General features: G+C 36.4%; 4 protein-coding genes across 5 annotated transcripts; 1 reads left to right on the top strand and 3 right to left on the bottom strand.

Moving 5' to 3' along the window:
• Positions 1 to 9918: 9918 nt before the first annotated feature.
• LOC121748682 (uncharacterized protein At2g24330-like) lies at positions 9919 to 12377 on the bottom strand. Of its 2 annotated transcripts, none has more exons than XM_042143171.1 (6): positions 12204 to 12377; positions 11668 to 11907; positions 11381 to 11525; positions 11002 to 11111; positions 10391 to 10817; positions 9919 to 10301 (listed from the first exon to the last, which is right to left on the bottom strand). In XM_042143171.1, exons 2-6 carry the CDS (start codon positions 11902 to 11904, stop codon positions 10081 to 10083), a joined length of 1140 nt encoding a protein of 379 aa, XP_041999105.1. In that variant the 5' UTR covers positions 11905 to 11907; positions 12204 to 12377; the 3' UTR covers positions 9919 to 10080. The 2 variants fall into 2 exon arrangements, with proteins under 2 accessions (XP_041999105.1, XP_041999104.1); XM_042143170.1 differs by having other exon boundaries at positions 11668 to 11904.
• Positions 12378 to 12491: 114 nt separating this feature from the next.
• Positions 12492 to 15641, top strand: LOC121748661 (pentatricopeptide repeat-containing protein At1g79490, mitochondrial-like). The gene is made up of 2 exons (XM_042143143.1): positions 12492 to 12666; positions 13060 to 15641. The coding sequence occupies exon 2, from the start codon at positions 13108 to 13110 to the stop codon at positions 15517 to 15519; it is 2412 nt and encodes an 803-aa protein (XP_041999077.1). The 5' UTR covers positions 12492 to 12666; positions 13060 to 13107; the 3' UTR covers positions 15520 to 15641.
• Positions 15642 to 17662: 2021 nt separating this feature from the next.
• Positions 17663 to 24343, bottom strand: LOC121748660 (CCR4-NOT transcription complex subunit 10-like). The gene is made up of 6 exons (XM_042143142.1): positions 23800 to 24343; positions 23010 to 23096; positions 21801 to 21974; positions 21615 to 21701; positions 21471 to 21542; positions 17663 to 20078 (listed from the first exon to the last, which is right to left on the bottom strand). The coding sequence occupies exons 1-6, from the start codon at positions 23998 to 24000 to the stop codon at positions 18129 to 18131; spliced, it is 2571 nt and encodes an 856-aa protein (XP_041999076.1). The 5' UTR covers positions 24001 to 24343; the 3' UTR covers positions 17663 to 18128.
• Positions 24344 to 25356: 1013 nt separating this feature from the next.
• On the bottom strand, positions 25357 to 25839 carry LOC121749268. The gene has a single exon (XM_042143853.1). It carries the CDS (start codon positions 25837 to 25839, stop codon positions 25357 to 25359), a length of 483 nt encoding a protein of 160 aa, XP_041999787.1.
• Between the last annotated feature and the right edge of the window lie 271 nt (positions 25840 to 26110).

Genomic DNA, 26110 nt, shown 5'->3' with positions numbered 1-26110 from the left:
TTTGTTTGCCGGCTAATCATTTTGATACTGGAGAATGATAATTATTAGTAGTACTGTAATACTAATGATTTTTTAAATTATGGAGTTAATAAAAAATTGACCAATTTACTCACTTTTTATTTTTGATAATTTTTTTATTTCATTCTCATCTAATAGTAATATTAACATTTTTTCTCGTCTATTGCCAAGATTACACACGATGAATCATTATCCAAATTGATAATCAATTTACAAATTCACAAGAAAACAAAATCCAACCATTAATCTGGTATGGGCGTTGAGGATTGAGCTGCACCAATACTCTGTCTTCTTAATCTTTGCGTATTCCAATTTCCTCTCTCTCCTCAAAACCTCATTTTTCCCCTTTCATGCACACTATACCAATCTCTGAAGCAGAGCATCCAACGGTTTTTGTATCTGAGTTGAGCAAACATGTCGGAGGTACTACTCAATTTTGAATGAGGTTGAATTACGGTTTAATTTTGCAGAAGAAGGAAGATGAGAAGAGGAGAAGAACGCAGTTTCTTTTTCAAATGAATTGAATTTGCAAATGACGTTACCTAATTTTGGACGTGAAATGACCATAATACCCTCGCCTTGTTATTATGGAGTAAATTTGTGATTGAGGGAGTTAATATCTCCTTAAATTAGAAAATTAATACTAGCCCTTGATTTTTTTTATCTTGTGCCTATGATTTGTTCTCTAGTTATAGGTTTAAGGGGCACTTGCCATAGATCATGACCATATATATATATATATATATATATATATATATATATATATATATATATATATATATATATATATATATATATATATATATATATATATATAGGGTTGTCTTATATACAAAACAATCTAAAGTGTATAACCTAGAACTACATTTCATCCATTGGATGAGGAAAAAGGATGGTCAAGATCAAATTTCATACATAATCACAATGCATCGGTTATAACCACCCCACTAATCATGTTTTCAATCCAAATTTGGCATTGGTTCTACATTTAAGATTGGTTCTACATTTAAGAATGGTTCTATCTTGATCACAACCCTATATATATATATATATATATATATATATATATATAGAGTAGTGATCTAGGGCAAAAGCCCCTTAAACCTATAACTAGAGAACAAATTATAGCCACAAGATCAAGAAAATCAAGGGCTAGTATTTATACATGTAATTTTCTAATTTAAGGTCAAATTAGTTCCCTCAATCACAAATTTACTCCACAATAACAAGGTGGGGTATAATGGTCATTGCATAGCCAAAATTCTGCTTCGTGAACGGCTTCGAATCCTCTGCATAGCCAAAATTATGCTTCGTGAACTGCTTTGAATCCTCTTAGGGTTGACTGTTTCTCTATCACCAAAACTGGCCTGCGATTTCAAAATCGGAATCGGAATCGGGCGCGGCAGAGTCGTTTTGAAGGGATAAAGAGATCTCCCGCCGCCTGTGTTGATCGGAGATTGCAGCGCGTTTGAAGGGGCGGCGGCATAGTGGTTGCAGAAAGTTTTACAGAAGAAAATTATGTTGATCCTCTCCCTCTGCACATTTGATTATGCATTCTGTTGAAATCAGTCGATGATAGCTCGAGAAGCAACAGAGTGGTAGTGTTTGTATGGTTAAAACAAGTTGGTTGATTAGTTTGTTATGAGAGCTGGAGCTGATCCCATGTGATGAGTTTTGATATTTTATTCACACAGAGAAGACGACCTACTTATTTTGTGGAAGAACTCGAAATGAAGAATAAATTTGGAGCTGATGTTAGTAACCAAGGAGGATAGTTGGTTAATTGTTGTTGTTATAAAAATGTTTAGTCACTACTTAATCTATTGAATTTAATATCTTTCTAGAAAGTGTGCTATTTTTCCAATCTTAATTTAATTCTACGTTTATCTTTAATTACTCTAATGATGTGATTTTTTGATATAGTGATGTATTTTATTAACAACAGTGAAGTAAAATCATGCTAAGAGTGATGTGTTTTGTAAACAAGAGTGAAGTAAAATCATGCTGAGAGTGATGTGTTTTGTGAACAAGAGTTAAGTAAAATCAGAATAAGAGTGATGTGTTTTGTGAACAAGAGTGAAGTAAAATCACAGTAAGAGTGATGTGTTTTGTGAATAAGAGTGAAGTAAAATCACAGTAAGAGTGATGTGTTTTGTGAACAAGAGTGAAGTAAAATCAGAGTAAGATTGATGTGTTTTGTAAACAGGAGTGAAGTAAAATCAGAGTAAGATTGATTTGTTTTGTGAACAAGAGTGAAGTAAAATCAGAATAAGAGTGATGTGTTTTGTGAACAAGAGTGAAGTAAAATCAGAATAAGAGTGATGTGTTTTGTGAACAAGAGTGAAGTAAAATCACAGTAAGAGTGATGTGTTTTGTGAACAAGAGTGAAGTAAAATCACAGTAAGAGTGATGTGTTTTGTGAACAAGAGTGAAGTAAAATCACAGTAAGAGTGATGTGTTTTGTGAACAAGAGTGAAGTAAAATCAGAGTAAGAGTGATGTGTTTTGTGAACAAGAGTGAAGTAAAATCAGAGTAAGAGTGATGTGTTTTGTGAACAAGAGTGAAGTAAAATCTGAATAAGAGTGATGTGTTTTGTGAACAAGAGTGAAGTAAAATCATACTAAGAGTGATGTGTTTTGTAAACAAGAGTAAAGTAAAATCATTCTAATAGTGACGTTTTTATTTAAAATGTTACTACTATGAATTGGTGGAACTGATTCTCGCATGTATACAACCAATCTAAGTACATTGATTAGAATTTAGAAGTGATTGAATTCGTATCAGAATACCAAACAAATACATATTAATGCATCAAAAACACTAACCAAAAATAGAAACACAAAAAAGAAAAAGGCACCATTCCAAGCTACAAACAAAACCCTCCCCAAAAGCAAACCTCAATTCCAATTCAATCCAACAAATATTCTCCCAATTCAACAATCAATCCATGGCGAACTCCTCCGCCGGAGCTCCCCCGCTGCCGGAGCTCTCCAATTTCACGGCGTTGCTGCTCCGCCACATGAGCAAGCGCCGCACCTGGGCCTGCCTCTTCGTCTCCGTCTATTTTCAAATTCAAAAGTGAATCCACCACATGTTTCCTTCTTCCTACGCATTACATCCAACAGCATCTGAGCATCAGAACCATCGATGTTTGCTTTCATGTCACGAGCACACTTTTCAACATCCAATATCATCCAATACAATAACAAATTGCATGTGATAATCCTCCAATAACTTATTCAATTTTGAGAAATTACTGAGAGATAATTCAAATTGCAGTTAATCATCCGCCTGTAATTGTTTGAATTTTAAGAAATTTTAGAGTGCGTGTGTGTGTGAGAGAGAGTTACGGAGAGATTCCGAGCACGGAGGCCTTGACGGTGGCGAAGAGATGATCTTACTCCAACCTCCATCGCTGATTCCAATAATGTGCAACCCAAAATACAAGAATAGATGATATCTAATTTCAAATATGGAACAATGTATTTCCCAAAATACCCCCATATGAATATTTAATGTAGTCATTAGATTAAGATAATGAGTGGCTGAGATTTGTTCTCAAGTTATACACTTAACATTAGTTATACTTTGATCATCTCCCTATATATATAGAGTAGTGATCTAGGGAAAGAGCCTCTTAAACCTATAACTAGAGAACAAATCATAGCCACAAGATTAAGAAAATCAAGGGTTAGTATTAATACATGTAATTTTCTAATTTAAGGAGAAATTAATTCCCTCACTCACAAATTTACTCAACAATAACAAGGTGGGGGTATAATTGTCATTGCAACCAAAATAATGTCATTGGCAAATTCACAAATTCAATTCGTTTGAGAACGAATTCTTCGTTGAGCTCCGAGAATCCGAGCAAGCGGAAGCAGGCGGCGGAGAAGAAGCCATACCTGCAGAGATGAGAGAGGAATCGATGAGTTTATGGATCGGAGAGAAGAGGAAATGATTTCTGGAGAGATGGTAGGGCTCCAGTTGAAGCAACTAGTGATTGCACTTCGCGCAGCTCCGGTGATGCTCCTTGCTCCGTCGACGATGATTGCCCCATTTCTCTGATAAAGAAGGGATTTTTCTGGAATTTTGAAGGTGGGAGTCGTGGGCCAATTTAACTGTCTTTACCGACATCCTTTTATTTTATAGTTTTTGAATTGGTACCAAAAATTAAGGGCGTCCCAAACAATACCCCAGGGGTCATTTTATCTATTTTCCAAAATAAATTGTACTATATTTATTTGTATAGGTTTTGAATATGCATATATTTATGTTTATTTGAGTCAAAATTTAGAGTGATAAACGAAGCTTTGGGGGGGGAATAGAATGATGAAAAGCTACAAGGCTGAATTAGAATCCAATTTACATACAACATTCATCTAATATGATCATAACACATTCAAGTTGAATAATTTGCATAATGAATAAGGAAGGGTACTTATGGATGTGATTTTACTTCACTTTGAACAGTAGAATCAAAATAAGAGTGATATCTTTTGTGAACAAGAGTGAAGCAAAATCAGAGTAAGAGTGATGTGTTTTGTGAACAAGAGTGAAGTAAAATCAGAATAAGAGTAATGTGTTTTGTGAGCAAGAGTGAAGTAAAATCAGAACAAGAGTTAAGTAAAATCAGAATAAGAGTGATGTGTTTTGTGAACAAGAGTGAAGTAAAATCAGAGTAAGAGTGATGTGTTTTATGAACAAGAGTGAAGTAAAATCAGAGTAAGAGTGATGTGTTTTGTGAACAAGAGTGAAGTAAAATAAGAGTAAGAATGATGTGTTTTGTGAATAAGAGTGAAGTAAAATCAGAATAAGAGTGATGTGTTTTGTGAACAAGAGTGAAGTAAAATCAGAATAAGAGTGATGTGTTTTGTACAAAATAGTGAAGTAAAATCAGAGTAAGCGTGATGTGTTTTGTGAACAAGAGTGAAGTAAAATCAGAGTAAGAGTGATGTGTTTTGTGAACAAGAGTGAAGTAAAATCAGAGTAAGAGTGATGTGTTTTGTGAATAAGAGTGAAGTAAAATCAGAATAAGAGTGATGTGTTTTGTAAACAAGAGTGAAGTAAAATCAGAATAAGAGTGATGTGTTTTGTGAACAAGAGTGAAGTAAAATCAGAATAAGAGTGATGTGTTTTGTGAACAAGAGTGAAGTAAAATCAGAATAAGAGTGATGTGTTTTGTGAACAAGATTGAAGTAAAATCATAATAAGAGTGATGTGTTTTAAATTATAGTAGTCCATGTATATTCGTTGACTAATATTAAATTTACATTAACTACAATAAAAGCACTGTATCAAATTTCTCTTGTTGCAATTATGACAACTGAAATATTTAATTAACAATTTGTTCATTGCCAATCTCTTTTCTTTTCCGATGATGCTGAAGTCTCCATCAGTTGATCGAAAACCATGCAATGGCAGCCAAAATTGAAGTCTGACTTTACGAACACAAAGAGATCAGAGATCACACTTGAAGCCCAAATTCAAAGAATGAAGATGAGGCAAAGTGGTGGAGTTACTTGGATATATGCAGGAAACGATGCAGATAAATTTTGGCCAATTGGTTTGAAAATGTAACTAGAGAGGGTATGATTATTTACCAGGGTTTGGTTTGCAATTATGCCTTCGTAACCTTAAGGGATAGCCAGCTAGTCTAGTTGTGATATTAAGCATGAGAAAATAGCTATACTTATATATGTCGAGAGTTAGAACTCTCTCCATCGCGCTTGCGACGTCGGTTTCGGTAATGAGATCGGTTATCAACGCCGTTTGGATCTCTTCGTGCAGTTGCTTGAACAATCTGGTGGCGTTGCGCTGCTCTTCAGCGCGAGGGTTGGAGCTTGTTCACCGCCGCCGTCATCTCCACGAACAGCCCGACGGAGGACGCCTTCAGGGGAAGAACCGGCGCATGTGCTGCGGCGGCGGAGAGGCCAGCCATGCAGAAGCGAGTTCTCCTGCAGAATCGCCTCTTATGAATTTCATAAAATGATTTCCAAAAATACCCTTGGCCTATTTTAAATATTAAAATAAATAATATTTGTTCCATTAAGATGTGTGGTTGAGATTTGTTCTCTAGTTATACACTTAAGATTAGTTATATCTTGATCACTAACATATATATATATATATATATATATATATATATGGATGTATTCATTTCCTTTTCCTATATTTCCTCATTTTTCCTTCTTAATATCAGCCATTAGATTAGAGAAATGGACGGTCAAGATCAACATTGGGTAATTAATCCCGTGTTGCATTATTTGTCCTATTTTGTGCATTATGAGGGTACAATAGTAATCTAATAATGGCTGGAAACCGCTACGAATAATGCACCACATGGTCACGAGTAATGCATATAATTGCCTATATAATGCACAATATGTGAACTGCAATGCATACGAACAAGATGTGTTGTGTTATGATGTTTGACACACGTTTCTTGTTTCCCCTAAGGGTTTAATAAGCTTAGGGGCTAGGGTATAGTACGTAGACATGTATGTAATCTTCACATGGTAACGAGTAATGGATATATTTGACTATATAATGCACAATTTGTGAACTGCAATGCATACGAACAAGATGTGCTGTGTTATGATGTTTGACACACGTTTCTTGTTTCCCCTAAGGGTTTAATAAGCTTAGGGGCTAGGGTATAGTACGTACGCATTAATAACAAATTATAAAACGATACGAATAATTCACCAAATTGTCACGAGTAATGGATGTTATTAACTATATAATGCACAATATGTGAACTGCAATGCATACGAATAAGATGTTTGACACACGTTTCTTGTTTCCCCTAAGGGTTTAATAAGCTTAGGGGCTAGGGTATAGTACGTAGACATTACTAAATGCACGTATGTAATCTTCAATCCGTTGATTAACCCATATACACAATACCTCTAATAATGCATAATATACTGAGATAATGACAATTAACAGCTACATAATGCACTACCTAAACCAAATAATGCACATACGTATATTCCAATAACAACAATTTGTTAGTAATGTCTACGTACTATACCCTAGCCCCTAAACTTATTAAACCCTTAGGGGAAACAAGAAACGTGTGTCAAACATCATAACATGGTACATCTTATTCGTATGCATTGCAGTTCACATATTGTGCATTATATAGTTAATAACATCCATTACTCGTGACAATTTGGTGAATTATTCGTATCGTTTTATAATTTGTTATTAATGCGTTCGTACTATACCCTAGCCCCTAAGCTTATTAAACCCTTAGGGGAAACAAGAAACGTGTGTCAAACATCATAACACAGCACATCTTGTTCGTATGCATTGCACTTCACAAATTGTGCATTATATAGTCAATTATATCAATTACTCGTTACCATGTGAAGATTACATACGTGTCTACGTACTATACCCTAGCCCCTAAGCTTATTAAACCCTTAGGGGAAACAAGAAACGTGTGTCCAAACATCATAACATGGTACATCTTATTCGTATGCATTGCAGTTCACATATTGTGCATTATATAGTCAATTATATGCATTACTCGTGACCATGTGGTGCATTATTCGCAGATACCAAAATGTGTATATATATATATAGGGGAGCGTTATTCTCCTTTTCACATCTTAGATCCTTTTTCCTTCTTAATATTACGCGTTAGATCTAACGCATCAACGGATCAGATTGATTCTATAAAACTGGTTCTGTGTTGCATTATAGAAGGTGGTTGTATGCATTACAGGGTTATTATTGACATTTGACGGAAAAGTAACTGCCACATTTTGGTATCTGCGAATAATGCACCACATGGTCACGAGTAATGCATATAATTGACTATATAATGCACAATATGTGAACTGCAATGCATACGAATAAGATGTACCATGTTATGATGTTTGGACACACGTTTCTTGTTTCCCCTAAGGGTTTAATAAGCTTAGGGCTAGGGTATAGTACGTAGACACGTATGTAATCTTCACATGGTAACGAGTAATGGATATAATTGACTATATAATGCACAATTTGTGAACTGCAATGCATACGAACAAGATGTGCTGTGTTATGATGTTTGACACACGTTTCTTGTTTCCCCTAAGGGTTTAATAAGCTTAGGGGCTAGGGTATAGTACGTACGCATTAATAACAAATTATAAAACGATACGAATAATTCACCAAATTGTCACGAGTAATGGATGTTATTAACTATATAATGCACAATATGTGAACTGCAATGCATACGAATAAGATGTACCATGTTATGATGTTTGACACACGTTTCTTGTTTCCCCTAAGGGTTTAATAAGCTTAGGGGCTAGGGTATAGTACGTAGACATTACTAACAAATTGTTGTTATTGGAATATACGTATGTGCATTATTTGGTTTAGGTAGTGCATTATGTAGCTATTAATTGTCATTATCTCAGTATATTATGCCTTATTAGAGGTATTGTGTATATGGGTTAATCAACGGATTGAAGATTACATACGTGCATTTAGTAATGTCTACGTACTATACCCTAGCCCCTAAGCTTATTAAACCCTTAGGGGAAACAAGAAACGTGTGTCAAACATCATAACATGGTACATCTTATTCGTATGCATTGCAGTTCACATATTGTGCATTATATAGTTAATAACATTCATTACTCGTGACAATTTGGTGAATTATTCGTATCGTTTTATAATTTGTTATTAATGCGTACGTACTACACCCTAGCCCCTAAGCTTATTAAACCCTTAGGGGAAACAAGAAACGTGTGTCAAACATCATAACACAACACATCTTGTTCGTATGCATTGCAGTTCACAAATTGTGCATTATATAGTCAATTATATCCATTACTCGTTACCATGTGAAGATTATATACGTGTTTACGTACTATACCCTAGCCCCTAAGCTTATTAAACCCTTAGGGGAAACAAGAAACGTGTGTCAAACATCATAACACAGCACATCTTGTTCGTATGCATTGCAGTTCACATATTGTGCATTATATAGGCAATTATATGCATTACTCGTGACCATGTGGTGCATTATTCGTAGCGGTTTCCAGCCATTATTAGATTACTATTGTACCCTCATAATGCACAAAATAGGACAAATAATGCAACACGGGATTAATTACCCAATGTTGATCTTGACCGTCCATTTCTCTAATCTAATGGCTGATATTAAGAAGGAAAAAGGAGGAAATATAGGAAAAGTAAATGAATACATCCCTATATATATATATATTGCTTAATACATTTTAATTCAGAATTTTAAAAGTCTTGATTGAAGATTGACACTATACGTAATTTGTTTTACTCCTAATAGCAAAATGCTAATGTATCCAACCAATTATACTACATCATTTCTAAATTCTAGCCTCCAAACTAATAAATCCGTCATTTATAGCCTTAGTCACACCGTCGAATTTTAAACTAAAGTTACTTTATTTTTAAAATTTTATTTTTACATATGTGTATTAGATTTATTGCCATTATTTTTAAATTTTATAAGTAGATGAATTTAATAAATCTCTTAGCTCGTGCACTTTTACAATTAAGTTTGAAATAGGAGACAGGTGGTACTTTTAAAGTTGAAAGAAGTTAATTAACAAAAATATTAGAACTACAAAAATAAAAGGTACTAATGGAACTTGAAAACATAAGTGGGAAGTCCATTGTTTTGTAATATTACATGCTTTGGATTTTGGAATGGAGGAGGTTGAGGTGAGAAGATACCTATTTAACAAACCAAATAAAAATAAGTTTATTTGAGGATTAAATAATCAACACATCTATTTTGCTCCTAAATACTAATCTTTTCAGTTTATCGCATTTCAATAGAACTCCTTAAACATATACCAAAATGGCCTGATTTTCATGTCAGGTCTATGATGACTGAACATCACACAAACAAACTTAACAAAAACTCTTTACGAAATAAATTTGCAATTTGCAAACATAATGTAAAAGAAAAACAAAATGTAGATTTTAAGAATTGGGCAGAATAAAGGAGGAGAAATAAGATAGTAAGGTGATACACAAGCACAAACAAACAACACTGCCATGAAATGGATACCTTCAACTTTCGAAAATTTCTGCAGCGTGAGCGGCTGTTGGACTACTGCTCTGCGAGGCCTTATCCGCCGTTGAACCTCCTTCTGAGACCACAGAAGCGTTGGAGGTTAGAGGGGGGGACATGGTACCAGAGAGACGATCATCGGCCTGCTTTTGCCTATTCAAGGCATTGCAATGGGGGCAGTAGTAAGTGATGTATGGGAACTCCTCTTTCCTCGCCAGCCCTACAATGATCACAACAATATGTAGCATATTCACCTTCTTAACGCTCATGAATTCAGTTTATTTAAAAAGATTTAGAGATTCTACTCACCGTTGTGCATATGGCAGTTTCCACATATAAGAGCATACGACTGGGTAGGATCCTCTCCCACGAGCAATGCAGCAACTCGAGCAATCCAACCTCCATGATCTTGTGAGTGCAGGCCTGATTGAGGATGATGCTCAACAACCATCGCGTGTTGCTGAGACATGCGCACACCCTCGACTCTAGACAGGGTGAGCATAGCTTCTTCAGAATGATCGGTGAATCCACTTTCCATGCTGTAGGTTTGTGAGAGGGGCTGCTTTCTGTTCCGTAGTCCGATAGATGCTGCAACTTCCACTTCGTTGCTCTTTCCGGCAGTGGCGATGGGGTTAGAATCATCTCCCAGATATACTTTTAGGCCGGTCTCTGCACCCAACTTGGACGCCAGTACAGTGGCGGCCGCTGCTTTGGCTGCGGGATCAGGATCATACCTCTGCACTGAAGACTCCATGTAAGAATATAGTCATAAATCTTGTCGACAATCAGGAGAACCACTATTGAACTTTGGAGTGATACAATATACTTAGATAAAAATAATATAGACTTAATACATCACATGCTTTGGTGGATTATCAATTTAAACAACAAAGCTAGCTAGCTTTCAGTCCTTACCTTACCTGTATAAGCTGTTGAGTTTTGTAGTAATTTGTTTTTTCTTTCAGTTCGTTGATTTTCGCCTGTCTCTCGGCCTGGAGGTTTTCCAAAGTTTTGTGGTCCTTGGCATCACCTATAAATATGATTTACAATAGAAAACAATGAGAACAATGGATATTTAGACACCAAAATACAAATAAAATGATTGTCAAATTTATGCAGCCATATTAATTAGCAAACCAATGTCCTTAAAAAGAGAACCTTAATATTCGATTAATCTTCTTTGGAGTTTCAACATACATAATCTTCATGGCTCAAACTTTGTCAAGAGAAGCTTCACAAAAGCATTTTTTAAGCTTCGTTCGTGTACAAGTAATGCAAAGAGGACTCAAAAACACTTACGCATTTTTGTGTAGTGTCTAAACGCTGAGTAGGTAACGAAAAATAATACTGGCAGCAGAAACATAGGTAAGACTCGCAATGCCCTTACATGCCAATTCAAGTCTAACGATCTCGTGGTCATTATTGCGTAAACTAGTGCAATTGCCTGGTAAAAATACAAGGAAAGGGGTAAAAACCGATTCTATGAGGCAGAGAATAGCTTTCATTTCAAACAGAAGCATTTAGTGTCAAGTTTATGTAGTATTTCATAACTACTGATATTAGGTAATTAAGTATGGCTTAATTACCTCTAAAATAACAGAAAGTATGATAAATTGCCTAGTAGTTCTCCGAGAAGTTTGACAACGCCTTGCGATTCTGGAAAGAACAGCAGCCTCTTCCTTGGATATATGTCGCAATCTCTTTTCAAAATCATTACTGCCTAAGCTAAAAAATGCTGCCCACAATCTACATAGGACTCCTTTGTTTTTCTTAATCTTCTTAATCTTAGCCTCCCCTTGATCATTCTTGGACTCTTCACCCATCTGCTGCATAACATTTTCACATAGGAAATTGTATCAAATTTCTTCAGCAAAGCATCACAGCTGATATTCCATGTTAAATGGTCAAATACTACTACTATTTCATTACTTAATTGGATGGGGAGATGGCATCAACAAAATCCCAAATTAAACAAATGGAGTAATAAAATTATAAAAATCAAAATCAAAACAAACGTAAAAAAAAGAAAGTGGATTCACAATCAGCGCCAAAAAACCATCTCATTTACAGACTCCAACCGGCAGAATTGTACTACTATTATGTAATTTATAGAGATATATACCTTTGATCGGATGAAAATGGGCTGCGCAAATGAGAGAGATATAGGGGGGTTGAATTCTGACCAAATTCCTTTATCCAATCCAAAAATGGTGAGAAATGGCAATGGAGAAGATTGGTAACAATGATGATGAAGAAAAGGGGCTTTTTTATTATTACAATTTTCCAATTCATGTTGTGTGTGCGTAGGCAAAACTAAGTAATCCAAATAATCAATTATACTTTGATTAATTAATTATTTATTTAAAAGTGGATATTTTTAAAAGTACACCAAATAATTATGAAAATAACCTAGAGAAAAACAGAGAAGAGAAAAGCCTCCTCCGCCATGAAACGACAATAAATTGCTCTCCGCGCCGGACTTCTTCACCACCATCCCGTCTATTTCTCTTCCCCTATTCAGCCCTCCATCCTCCGTTAAAGAAATATTTAAAAGCTTCAAGCTTCACACCATTTGCCAAAAATTGGTAAGCATTTTTTTATATATCTAACACTAAATTGAAAGATTCAACTAGGAGAATTTTATAGTAATTGGCTTTATGTGATGCTCAAACTTGTATGGGGAGTAGAATTTTTGTCTTGAATCGTAATTTGGGAAATATTATGAGTTTGAATTGGGGTTGGATTACGTGATGCTCAAACTTGTCTCATGACTATAAAATTTCCGATTTTGGGACTTCTCAAGTTAAAAATTAACTAAAAAAAATGTACAAAATCACTTGGCTGAGAGTAGCAAAGTCATCTTCGAACCTAAACAACTACGTCAGTTTACTGCATAGTCGGTGAAAGCATTCAAATCATTTCTTCTTCAAAAAAGTTAATGATCTGCATATATTGATGATGTTTGCACACAATTGTAGGCAAGGATTCAGGTACTTCTCCATAACAATCCATTGTTCTTCTTCGAAATGAAGTTGAATTGGATAAAAATTGTTTCTAATTTGAGACAGTCAAGGCATGTTCTCTCCCTAAATACCAAAAAAAGGTTGCCGGAGTCATATTTGTGTAGAATTGCTGCATTTTCTGATCGCAGTCTAGTTAGAGAGTATTGTTCTGGGGGGGATGGTAGGGAAGATTCAAATGTTTGGACTGAGGAAATTGATTATTTAGATGAATCAGGCAGCGTTATTTACTCTGGTAAGGGAATTAGGTCCGTGGAACCAAAGATTGATGATCATGTGATGGCTGGAGGGGTGAGGAAGCCGATCATGAACGTTGCGGCTGTGGCGAAGATAGTTGAGGTGGTGAAAAGGTGGAGATGGGGGCCTGAGATGGAGGCTCAATTAGATAAGCTGCCATTTTTGCCAAACACGACTCACATCACTCAGGCATTGAAGATAATTGAGGATAGTGATGCCGTGTTGAGTTTGTTCCGTTGGGGGAAGAGGCAGCCATGGTATTTGCCTACTGATGAATGCTATGTTATGCTGTTTGATAAGTTGAATTTGAGTAGGGATTTCGAGGGTATTCAGTCTGTTTTTGAGGAGATGGTTAGCAATTTGGGTGCGAATGAGGTTTCCTCGTTTGGTGCATATAATAGGGTTCTTCAATATATAGCAAAGTCAGAGAAATTGGAGATTACTTTCTGTTGCTTCAAGAAAGTTCAGGAGCTGGATTGTAAACTTGATACTCAGACATATAATACACTTATAACCCTGTTTCTGACTAAAGGGCTACCTTACAAGGCGTTTGAGATCTATGCAAACATGGAGAAGGACGGATGCTTGTTGGATGCTTCGACTTATGATTTGATGATACCCAGTCTTGCAAAGTCTGGCCGTCTCGATGCTGCTTTCAACCTCTTCCAGGAAATGAAAGCGAAGAATTACAGGCCAACTTCTGGCATATTTGTTTGTTTGATCGATACAATGGGGAAGGCAGGGAGGTTGGATACAGCAATGAAGGTGTACATGGAATTGCAAGGTTTTGGGCTGAGGCCATCTGGAGCTATGTTTGTTTCTTTAATTGAGTCGTTTGTTAAGGCTGGGAAGCTTGAGACAGCTTTGAAGCTCTGGGATGAGATGAAAAGGTCGGGGTTTAGGCCTAACTATGGTTTGTACACTATGATTGTTGAGGCTCATGCTAAATCAGGGAAGCTTGAGATTGCAATGTCGATTTTCTCAGACATGGAAAAGGCTGGATTTTTACCCACGCCATCAACCTACTCCTCTCTATTGGAGATGCATGCTGCTTCTGGACAAGTAGACGCTGCAATGAAATTGTACAACTCCATGGCTAATGCGGGCTTGAGGCCGGGTCTGAGCACTTACACGGGTCTTCTGACTTTACTAGCGAAAAAGAAGCTTGTGGATGTGGCTGCAAAAGTCTTGCTTGAGATGAAGGCAATGGGTTATTCAGTTGAAGTGAATGCTAGTGATGTTCTCCTGGTTTTCATAAAAGATGGCTCTGTTGATCTTTCTTTGAGGTGGCTGCGCTTTATGGGCTCATCAGGGATTCGAACAAACAACTTCATCATTAGACAACTATTTGAGTCGTGCATGAAGAATGGCTTGTATGAGTCTGCCAAGCCTCTACTTGAAACATATGTAAACGCTGCTGCTAAGGTTGATCTCATACTTTACACCTCGATTCTAGCTCATCTTGTTAGATGCCAGGAGGAGCACAACGAGAGGCATCTGATGTCGATCTTGAGTGCTACAGATCATAAGGCTCATGCTTTCCTTTGCGGGCTCTTCACTGGGACAGAACAGAGGAAGCGACCAGTTTTATCATTCGTGAGAGAGTTTTTCCAAGGCATTGATTATGAATTGGAGGAAGGAGCTGCCCGGTACTTTGTCAACGTGCTCCTCAACTACCTCGTCCTGATGGGACAGATAAATCGTGCTCGTTGTGTCTGGAAAGTTGCATATGAGAAGAAGCTTTTCCCTAAAGCGATTGTGTTTGATCAACACATCGCTTGGTCCCTGGACGTGAGGAATCTCTCTGTCGGGGCAGCTCTTATAGCGGTCGTGCACACGCTCCACAGGTTCAGGAAACGGATGTTGTACTATGGTGTTGTCCCACGGCGGATTAAACTAGTCACGGGGCCAACTATGAGGATAGTGATAGCGCAGATGCTGTGTTCCCTCGAATCACCATTCGAGGTTAGCAAGGTGGTGTTGAGGGCCCCCGGAGATTCAATTCTTGAGTGGTTTAAGAAACCAATTGTGCAGCAATTTCTCTTGAATGAGATTCCATCAAGATCTGACATCTTGATGCATAAGCTCAACACCATCTTCCCTAGCTCAGCACCTGAAATCAGATCGTTGTCTCCTCCTAAGCCCCCTGTTGCTGGAAGGGGATTGGGAATGAACACATGAGAATGATCACAGGTGATTTTGATAATTTTTATCAAATCCATAAATATGTATTTGCTCATCATATTTCTCTGGGATCACGATGTATCAGAAATATTTTTAGTAATATGCCATGATTTATGGTACATGCCATCTTCATCAAGGTGTTATGTTTTAGTAATTCTTGTGATTATGATACCTCATGTCATCAGTGATATTATATGCTGTTATAAACGGATGTCTCCTACCCACCACCTGCTTAACAAAAGGACTGGAAATAAACACAGTAGACACACATAAAAAACTCACGCATACTACTGTATGAATAAATGGCTAGACTTACTGCATAAAAACTTAAATGAAAGAACAAACTGATGATCCTCCTGCAATGTCCTTGGCTAAAGCCAAACTATACTAAACTTCAAGACAACCTACCTTTTCAAACCACAAGTTGCTAGTTAAGTTCTGTTCATGTCCATCTAGTGAGTGCTTTATTAAAACATTCTTGTGCCGGGTTGAATGATTGCAATGCGTCAGGGCTGACTTCAAGTAAAAAGATTTGTTCCTTTCTTCCACTTCGTTTTCTGGTAAATTACCTAGACAGAGCATGTCACGGGTAAGGGCCAGGCATGTCGCACTAGCACCAGCTGAAGAGGTGGGCCTCTAAAAAAATTCTTCTTATCTTTATATCAACAAAGAGTTATGTGCTTATGCAATTGTAATGTGTGAACAGTAATCTTTTTTCTTCCCAATTTTTTCATCTTTTCAACTATCACGGTCCTGTGCATCTTAAGTAGTTTTAAGTTTGTAAACGTCGTATTAGGTTGCTTGGTTACATTCTTTCCTGTTCATATATTTCTTTGTAGACTATTGAGAAGTTTAAGAAAGTTGCAAGGACTTTTATGGCACTCAGTATGGCTCATGGTTCTAGGTATGATAGTCAAATATCTACAGGTGAAATAAATACTATCGTTCTCAACAGATGTGGTGATGTTTGGGAAGTGAGGGTGACATTTCTCATGTTTGTGACTTATAGTCTAGTCTAGCCAATGTCAGTACTCTTTTTCCCCTGATAAAACTTAATCTTGTTTCATTCAATTGACAGAAGGTGTGCTTCAGTGCTTAGATTCTTAGAAGCCTTGGATATTCTTCTGCCTCGATAAAATATGGAAGGGGAGGCTCTCACTTGAGCCAATACTGAGTTATACTTATTTGTCGGAGCTATTACATGAAATATAGATATTTGTTTGGTTATATGAGATGAGGATGGTAAATAAGGTTCCATTGTTTCTTATAGTCAACTGAGCATAATTTACCCATCAGTCGTTAAAGCAAATATTAATGCTTAAGTTAATTGGTGTAATTAGTCTGAATTCTTGTGGTTGAAGTATGTATCTTGATCATATTCATGTCTTCATAATATGGTGCAGCTTTACTTTTGATAGTTTACGTCCTCATATTTTAGTTATGTAAGACTATCTTACTTTTTTTCTTGGTGGCACTTATTTTGGGTGTGCTTGCCTGATTTCTGCTTTATCTAGAGATCTCGTTTAGGATTTTACACCTTAAGTTCTCTTTCACTTTTATTTTCTGTTTCTCAATCTTAAAAAAATTAGTTGATCTCATTGTAATGTGTGCTCCAGATGCGATTTGCTTTAAAATAGTTTAGACATGCTTTTGTACTTGCAAAAAAAACATGCGTTGCATCATTGTAATAGTTCTATGTTTTGATGTGTTAAATTAACCCACCAGTTGGCAATTTGGTGTATTAATTAAACTAGAGTATTAAAAATCCAATCATATTGGGTTAATTAAGCTACATTAAAAATTCAATCATTGATTAACTTAAATTATCTCATCGCACTCAAAATTTTCACCTTTCACCTTTCCGATTGAGATTTAATAAAGATATTTTAGTACAATGACAATTCAAACTTAAATACGAACTAATATACTACTACCAAACATAGAATTTAAATAATTATTTTATTTATTTAATATATTCAAACGGGCCTAAACGATTAATTAACATTACCCGAAATCATATTCTCTAAACACAAAACATCAAAATGCTTTTTCTAATTAAGTGAACTCAACTATTACACCTCTGTGACCTTTAGAATTCCCTGGTAAGGAAACATCATAGATGAAATTGAAACTGTACAAGAAAGATGAAATATCCAAATTAACATGTGAGCTTTTAAGCCCTTCATTAGCAACAAAACAGTTAGTGCTCGAACCCATAATAACAAGTTAACGCATTGAAGTCTAGCAAATAAATTGAAATGCCTGAATATTACCTCTACAACAAAATTGTGAGTATTCTGCTTTCTTGCTGCTCCCCAAGAGCCCCTGCGCCTTATGTAACATTTGAACTCTAGCCCGATTTTACTTCCATCAACACCACTACGCATCAAAACTTACAACTCGAACTTCCAGAGGGATCATCGTAATCACCAAAATTAATCCACAACACCATTCACTAAAATCCAAGGGCAAAAACTTTTCAAACAAAAAGTGAGAACTGAACCCAAAACTTATCCCTGGATCGCGCTATATATATTTTACACATCCTTCTCTGTAGCTACCTGCTAACTCAGAGTCAGGGGTGGGCTGGAAGGATCTAATAACCATCAAGAAGAGCCATTTAACGGAATGTTGCTGGTGAGAAACCTAACGGCAGCGTGATGTTTCAACTTGGCAAGAGCATCTTGTGTCTTGCTGCGTTTTAGATCCAAATAAATTGCGGTTAGAATAGCCTGGGGACTGTTAGGTATATCAGATAATGCCTTCAGTACAAAGTGGTGTGCCAGATCAAAATCTCCCAGCAATGCAACATTTGCAGCGAAATTCGCAGCAAAAGTTCCTCGTGCTTCTTCAGGGCTGGAAAAAAGAACCTGGGGTTCATCAGGGTTTGAGACACCATTAGAAGTAATTGTGCCTCCATTTGAATCATCACTATCAATTAATTTATCTGCTGTCCAAAATTCACAGTCCTCTTGGCTATATGGAAGCTCAATGTTGTTCCCACCAGAAATATACGGTGTCAGAAGAGCGGCAGCTTCCTCTGGCCGATTGAGAAGGCACAGAGCTTCAGCTGCATACATTGTCCCCAAAAACATGTACATTCTCGAACACTCGGGAATTTTCAAAAGAGACTTTGCTGTAGCTAGGGCTTTCAGGGGATTTCCCAGTGACAGCTCCACATAAGCCAAATCAGCAAATATTGCTTGCTTCATCATCTGGTTTTCTTTCATACAGATACTCTCATAGTCAACAATAGAACTGTAAATTGATGAACTCTGATTGTTTGCCTTTTGTTCTTTAACTTCACCATTTGAATTAACTTGACCCAAACCAGATGGTACATCAGATTCCTTTTGATCGCCACCACCGACATTCCTGTGATTTGTACCAAAAGAAAATGTTTCTCTGGGAACATTCTGTTCAGTACTAGGAGCCGAGCTAGATCTAGAATATTTTCCCTCAGAAGATTCCAACAAATACAGGGCATTTACAAGACACTGACAGGCAAGAGAGAGAGAAAGATCATGTTGTTTACGGTCTCCTGAACACAAATCATCCATTCCAACATCGCACCGGCCATTTGACGGAACCCCATACCTCAAGGCAACACGTTTCCACTTACCCTTTCCAATAACATCAACTTTGACATCAGATCTGTCCGCAGAGGAATCAGACTTTATCAGTCCTTTCTCTAGAGCCATCAGACAGCACTCAGAAATTCGCAGCCACAGAAGAGGTCTATTGTAAAAGATAATGCTGGCCTTTTGAAAACAGCGAGCAGCATGGAAAGGTCTACCACAAGCCAATGAATGCATACCACAGTTGTACAATATCAGATGGGATTTATCCTGTGACAAATTTAAGAGTTTTGTCAGTTTTTCCTTCGGTACGATTGAGCTATTCTTCAGGGCTTTGGAGAAGAATACACCTGATGTCTGATGCTTCCCCAATTGGTAATAGATGCACCCAAGATTGTTGTAATACATGCTTGACATTCCTATCTCTGACTGGTTGCTCGATGCCATCAAAAGCTTGATTGCCTTGCGAGGATTTTTGCGGGCATATTCAAGCTGTGACTTCAAATAAAGAGCCACTGGATAATCTTTTCCGCGGGCTAAGTTCATGGCCATCTTAACTTCACGCTTAGCTGCTTTGAGGTTCCTTGTGAGAAGAAAAAGTCGAACCTTGTAAAGATGCACCTTAAGCCTTAAATCAACAACTGAAAGGGACTCCTCCCCTTGGCTTCTTGAATGATCGTTAGAAGACGTAACACCAGAAAGTCTTTGAAGGCTTTGTCCACTTATTTCCAGGGAAGAGAGTAACTGCAATGACTCATCTTCAAGTGCTTCTTCAGATAAATTCATAGATAAAGAATTTTCCAGCATATTTGCATTGACAGCTGAATCTGGGTTAGACAAATCAGGAGTGGTTGAATTAGAACGAAGTGAAGGAGACTTCGATGCTAACATAGATTGCTGCTGCACTGAGATTCCGTTCTCTGGTTGATTGGTCAAGCTATTCACACAAAAAACTTTCTCCATGTAGCTTATCACATCCTGAACAATGAATTTCAACCTAATCACATCCAAACAACACCACAGAGAAAGAGGTAGAAAAAAAGTCTTTAAAAAGTTAAGCTTAACTGTTCAGTGATATCAGTGTATGAAGCCAATATCATAAAATATCAACAGTCTCATAACAAACACTTGTAAATTTTCTACTGGTATGAATCAGAAGATTTCCTAGCATTCTCCATTTAACCTCCCATAACTGAGATTGTTCCAGCATAGTGCTCACTGCAGATATGTATATCATAATGTTTTTCATAATTTAATGCATGCTATGTGCATTCCTTAAAATGATTTCTGATGGTCAAGCTAGGCATGCCCGGGGTTCATGAACTGGCGAGTGGCGACAGTTGACAGTATGGTTCAAAGCCACCAGTTCTCTTTTCATAATTAGCATGAACCTTGATCGGGCCTTGAGGAGATGGTTACAGCAGTGTGACCCATTTTATTTCTTTATACTTTGTTATCCATAAATTTTATATCAGGAGTTCTTTCTTAGCTGCATTTTTTTCTTTATTAGCTGCATTTTTCAAAGTGTATTATATCCAGTTCAACTTTAACTTTAGTTTCTAAGAAATTAGGATATATAATATAAGTTTTGGAACATCAAACTAAATGAACTTTAAGCTTAAAAGTATTAACACACAAAAACTAATAACCCAAAACGTAGACTTCACTTCAGATATGAACAAGAAAAGGAAAAACATGCACATATAATTTAGAAAATAAAATTTGATGTATCAAACCACTGGTTTACCTACCAGTATTTTTAAAACACCCGTTATGTTTGGCAGGCAGCTCATGCCTCAAAACATACTTGGAACTTTTTAGACACAGATGAACCACCAGTTTTGTACATTGAACCAGCGAACCAAGTCAACAACTAACTGGCTAATTGACCACAGGTTGGTTCAGGACATGTTCGGAGATAATTTTGAACCATGGGCATCTCTAGATCTATCACCACTGTGCTGTAAGTTTTAAGATACTTTTTATTTATTAGTTCATGTGAAGCGATATGATGATGTGCTTTTTGGATCTGTGATAACTGAATAACTCTATTAGTCATTCAAAATATGGTGTGCAGCCAGCTGATTTTTAATTATCAAGGCATCTGAAAACCACCATAATCAAATGCATATTTTTGTTAATAGTGTTAAACAAGAGCCTCTCTGTAAGTTCCAATTCCATATCAGATTTTTAAGGACCATTTGATGGACATGGTGGCCAAAACAACACCCATGTAGCCAACAAGCTCATAAAAGGGACAATTTCCTCCAAAAATGTTAACGAGACAGTTTAAAAATATGCAATCAGTAATAAAGAAAATACTCATTATTGCATTTGGGGAAAAAATCAACACTGTAGGAGGGGACTTACAGCAGATCTCGACGCATGATGAGAAAGCAACGCAACATCCAAAAACAAAAGGCATATACGAAGGGCCGTTGCCTGCATATTACGTAGTAAAGGTCAACAGATAAACTCCAGCATCGCTAAATACGAATAGTGTATGGCTGTCACCTCATCAATCGGTGCAACATTCTGATATAATGCATCCAAATACAAAAATGATTTTGCATATTCATGAAGATGATACCAAACAACAGCCTGCAATCAGATATGTGCATGAAATGTAAGTAAGAATGTAGACAAAAAGATTATCAACCTAGTTGAGGAACTGGCAATATCCTGTGGAGTAAGACATACTATATTAAACATGGCCACTGAAGCATCAAACTCATCATTGTAGACAACTGGTGGACTAGAAAACTGAAGTGAAGCATGATTCGTGCCATTCTGGCCAGCTTTAGGTGCTCTTCCATCATTACTAGAAAGCTCTAAGTGCTCTCCAGATGTATGAGAAAGCCGTTCCATTTGTTTCTAATTGAGGAAACATGGATCAGACATTACATACAAAACGGGTATGCACACCACATATGCATAAAGAATTAATAAAACAACACATCAAGGCAAAAGAGAGTCCTGAGCTGAACTGTTCCATGCAATACACAAGGCATTTCTCCACCCACTTAGGACCCTGTGGCATTTTCCATTGTTGCCTGAGAGTGAAAAATATTTTGTGGAAGTGGCTAGAAGAGGTTAATAGTTAGTGCAGCAAGCTATAAGATAGAACTTCCGCTGCCCTGGCCCAACTCACTTCCACACATGCATATTCAAGTGATAATTTGAACAATCATTTATTTATAGTATGGGTGGATGTGAATGTGTGTACCTAATAACTGATAGTTCACACATACATATATGCTGCAGTTTATATCAATTTCCTTATTTGTGTGGGTATATATTATATTACTACCTCATAAGTTAATATAGATTTTACAATCAAAAGATGTAACGTAACCAAATTTAAAAGTCGCGCTTTGTCATATATCCCTTTAGTTTGATGGAACTGAGGTTGCATGTTATAGTCCATATTGTAGCTCTAGATTTTTTTTAATATAGCTGTATATTTTAAGTTAAAATATCTGAATGATTATGAAGGAATCATCAGTATTTATTATGGACACATTAAAGAACACAAAAAAAGGAATCCACATGTTACTAGCATGCATAATCAAATGACATGACTAAAGGTTACTGCCAATTCTCATAACCCATTATCAATGCTATCAGTTATCAGTGTTATCAACAGGCCATTTCATTCCATAATTAAATGGAATGAACTGGGTGTCACTGTCGATTGTCATATGATCTTTATTTTACACATCTACGGGGTGCTAACAAAATGGGATAATTACATTATATATCATCAGAACATGCCCATACAGGAAAAAGCATACATATAAATACCACTGGACAAACCAATCCCATTCATTATAAGTGGATGTGCACGTGTGTGTTGGAGAGAGAGAGATAGAGGCACACACGGAGTTTATTAATTGACTAAATACAAACCTGGATTTGTTGAAGGGCTTCAATAAGCTTTTTAAGATCTAAAAATCCATCTTGAAAGCTTTCGGCAATAGCTATATTATGAAGAACCTACAATGTGAAAAGGAATTGCACAAAAGAGAGAGAACACATCAGTAACTGCAAATGTAATGCACCCTGCCTAAAAATGAAATGCACCTAAAACTTAAAAACTAGACACTTGGAGATAACAGAAAATCAATACTATCAACAGGGTATCAAGCAAAATCTCTTTCCCTATCCTAGTCCGACAATCACTTCATCTGGTCAAGTTAAGCTAGAACTGAAACCCTTTCATCTCTGTTGGGAGTGCTGCATTCAGAATTTCCTCTCATCTCACTTAGGTCAACAAGGTGTTAACATTTTATGTCAGTATCAAGAATAAGAAGAAGGTCTACTGCTTGCAGTTCACTATCTGAGTGAGACACAAAAATCCATACACATGATTATTTGATTACAAACAACGCCAACTGTCTGTTCATTCGGTCGACGGACAACAAAAACAAAAAAAAACATACTCCCTGCTAAACAGCCACAGTCCACACCCTAGTAAGCTAAAACCAACCGTGAGCCTAATTTTCAGCAACCATCAAAGGGATAGTTGGATCCATCTCACGACCACTATTGAATTCCGAAAGCAGCAAAATAAAGTTATTAAGCAACGGTTATTTGCTCCATCAACTTAATCAACGACATGTTTACCAGCAGTATGTGCAATACTCAAACAAATCAACTTGGATTCTCAGGAGCAGAAGTTGATCGTTACAAAAATTACCTTGGGATCGGCCGCTTTCTTCTGCAACAATTGATTCAATACTCTCAAACAATCCACAAAGTTGCCAGCCTGAAAGAGCAAAGCAGCCTCCTTAGCCAACTCCGCCGCAACCGTCAGAGTGCTGTCTACCTCCACCGTCGCCGCCGCTTCCGGCGAGCCATCTCTCACGGCAAGTGGCAATGGCGAAGGTACTGAATCCATTGTAGCAAATCGACGAATGTGGGACGAAAACCGTAGCTTTGTGAAATCCTCAAGTCGCTGTTAACTTCAATTTCACTTCCAAATCTGAAGTGACATTCAACTCGTTCCTAAATACAATGCGTTAGCGTTGTGTATTCTAAACCCTAGCGATTCAAATACAGGCGGATGTGGTCGTAATAGGTAGCAGCAATACATACACATATATGTGTATACGTCTGTGTAAATGTGATGTTGCTTCGATGTGTCGATTTGGAGAGGGAGCTAGAATGAGGGAGAAATTGGGGATTGTGAAGAATGTTGGAAGTGTAGAAAAACACAGCATGCCTGCTCTCAAAACGCAGCCTTTGTTGAATTAAACGCAGTGCTTCCTCCTTTTTGTTTTGAGATATTTGCGCTTAATATGATTGAAACTTTCAAAAAGTTGATTTTTCCTACGAACTTTGAAATTGACAAATAATATCACGAACTTTACCCGAGTTTATTATTTTCTACCAATGAAAAAATTCTGGCAAATAATATCATGAGACGGAGATTTTTTCATAATTTCTCGACAACAATTTCGAGAGTTTCAAGATTTGCAATATTTGAGAATAGTTTTTCTTAAAGCACACCCTCCAAATTTGTTCTTCAATCTATTAATATAGTCGAAATTTTTTCACTGGTGGAAAATAACAAATCCATGGTTTAAAGTTTTATGATATTATGGGTCAATATCGCTTTTGTTTTTCACTCTTTTCTTCTCATTAACCATATTTTTAAATTTTAAACAGCATTTTATTTAATTTTATTATGTACTTTAGTTACTACGCATAATTCATTACCTTGAGTCTTTTTATTTTTGAGAAAATAGGAGTAGTTATTTTCTTATTTTTATTATTTATCCACATTTTTTAATCGTCTTTTTATTCTTTTAAATACTAAAAAATAAATTATATATAAGACATTTGCGTTATTAATTATTTTCTTTATCCGCACTTTCTCAACACTTTCTGATTCTTTCAAATACTAAATCGGCGTATTCAAAAGAAAATGTCTTTTATAATGTATTTCAAAGAGTAAAAAAGTTGTTTAAAAATATGGATAAAGAAAAGAAAATTAAGAAGAAACAAAAAGGAGGAAAATCATTATAAATGCTACATTTAACTCGAGAAAAGCTCTGTTTTGCGAACAACATTGTATACTGTGTTTTTCTACACTGCAGGCAGTGGCGGATCCAGGAATTTATATTCGGGGGTGCGAGTCATATGATAAATCATTATATAACATACCAAAAATAAAAACTAATACTAAAAGCAATATATTTTGAAATATACAAATTTTAGAGTCATACATTTCAAAAAATAAACTACATTATATCTAATTTATTTTTCGACGAGTCTTCATTTCTTCAAAACGATTCACTATATCATCATCGGATACTTGTAGAAACACATCTTTCTCAATGAAAGTGACCAAACAATCGTTCAAAGGTTGATCACCCATTCTATTTCTCAACTTATTCTTCACAAATGTCATTCCAGAAAACACCCTCTCTACACTTGCAGTGGCAACCGGAAGAATCAAAATCAACTTGATAAGCAAAACCACACGCGAATAAACCACATCTCTTTTTGTTTCAACAAGCTTCATCAAAAGAGAACTAATATCTCGCAAATTCTGAAAGTCTTCATCACTTCTCATATCTCCAATGAATATATCAAGTTGGCACTCAAGGTCCATCAAATCAATGTTTGAAAAATCGGAAGGATAAAAAGTGGCAAGTTTGAGTACCTTTTCCTTGTCAAAAGAAGAGAAGCCATCTTTAGGATTGAAGCAAGCCATACATCTGAGCAACTCCATATTAACTTCATCGAATCGATTATCAAGTTTGAGTACCTTTTCCTTTTTCTTTAGGATTGTTTTCTCATCACTTTTTATTTTATTTCCTGCACACGATTTCATTACAATAATTACTAAAATGTTCAAGAAAGGTAATATAACAGTAATTAGCAACAAAAATCTTACATTGGATGAGTAATCAAGGAAACCCCAGTTCCAAATCCAATCTTGGAATAAATTTCCACACAAAATGAATAAATTTTACTTTCTCAAGAACTCAGAGGCTGTTCAA

The sequence above is a fragment of the Salvia splendens genome, chromosome 9, assembly GCF_004379255.2.
Source record: "Salvia splendens isolate huo1 chromosome 9, SspV2, whole genome shotgun sequence".
Lineage (NCBI taxonomy): Eukaryota > Viridiplantae > Streptophyta > Magnoliopsida > Lamiales > Lamiaceae > Salvia > Salvia splendens.
Note: the sequence above shows the minus strand (reverse complement) of the source record. Positions and strands in the feature narration are given on the sequence as shown.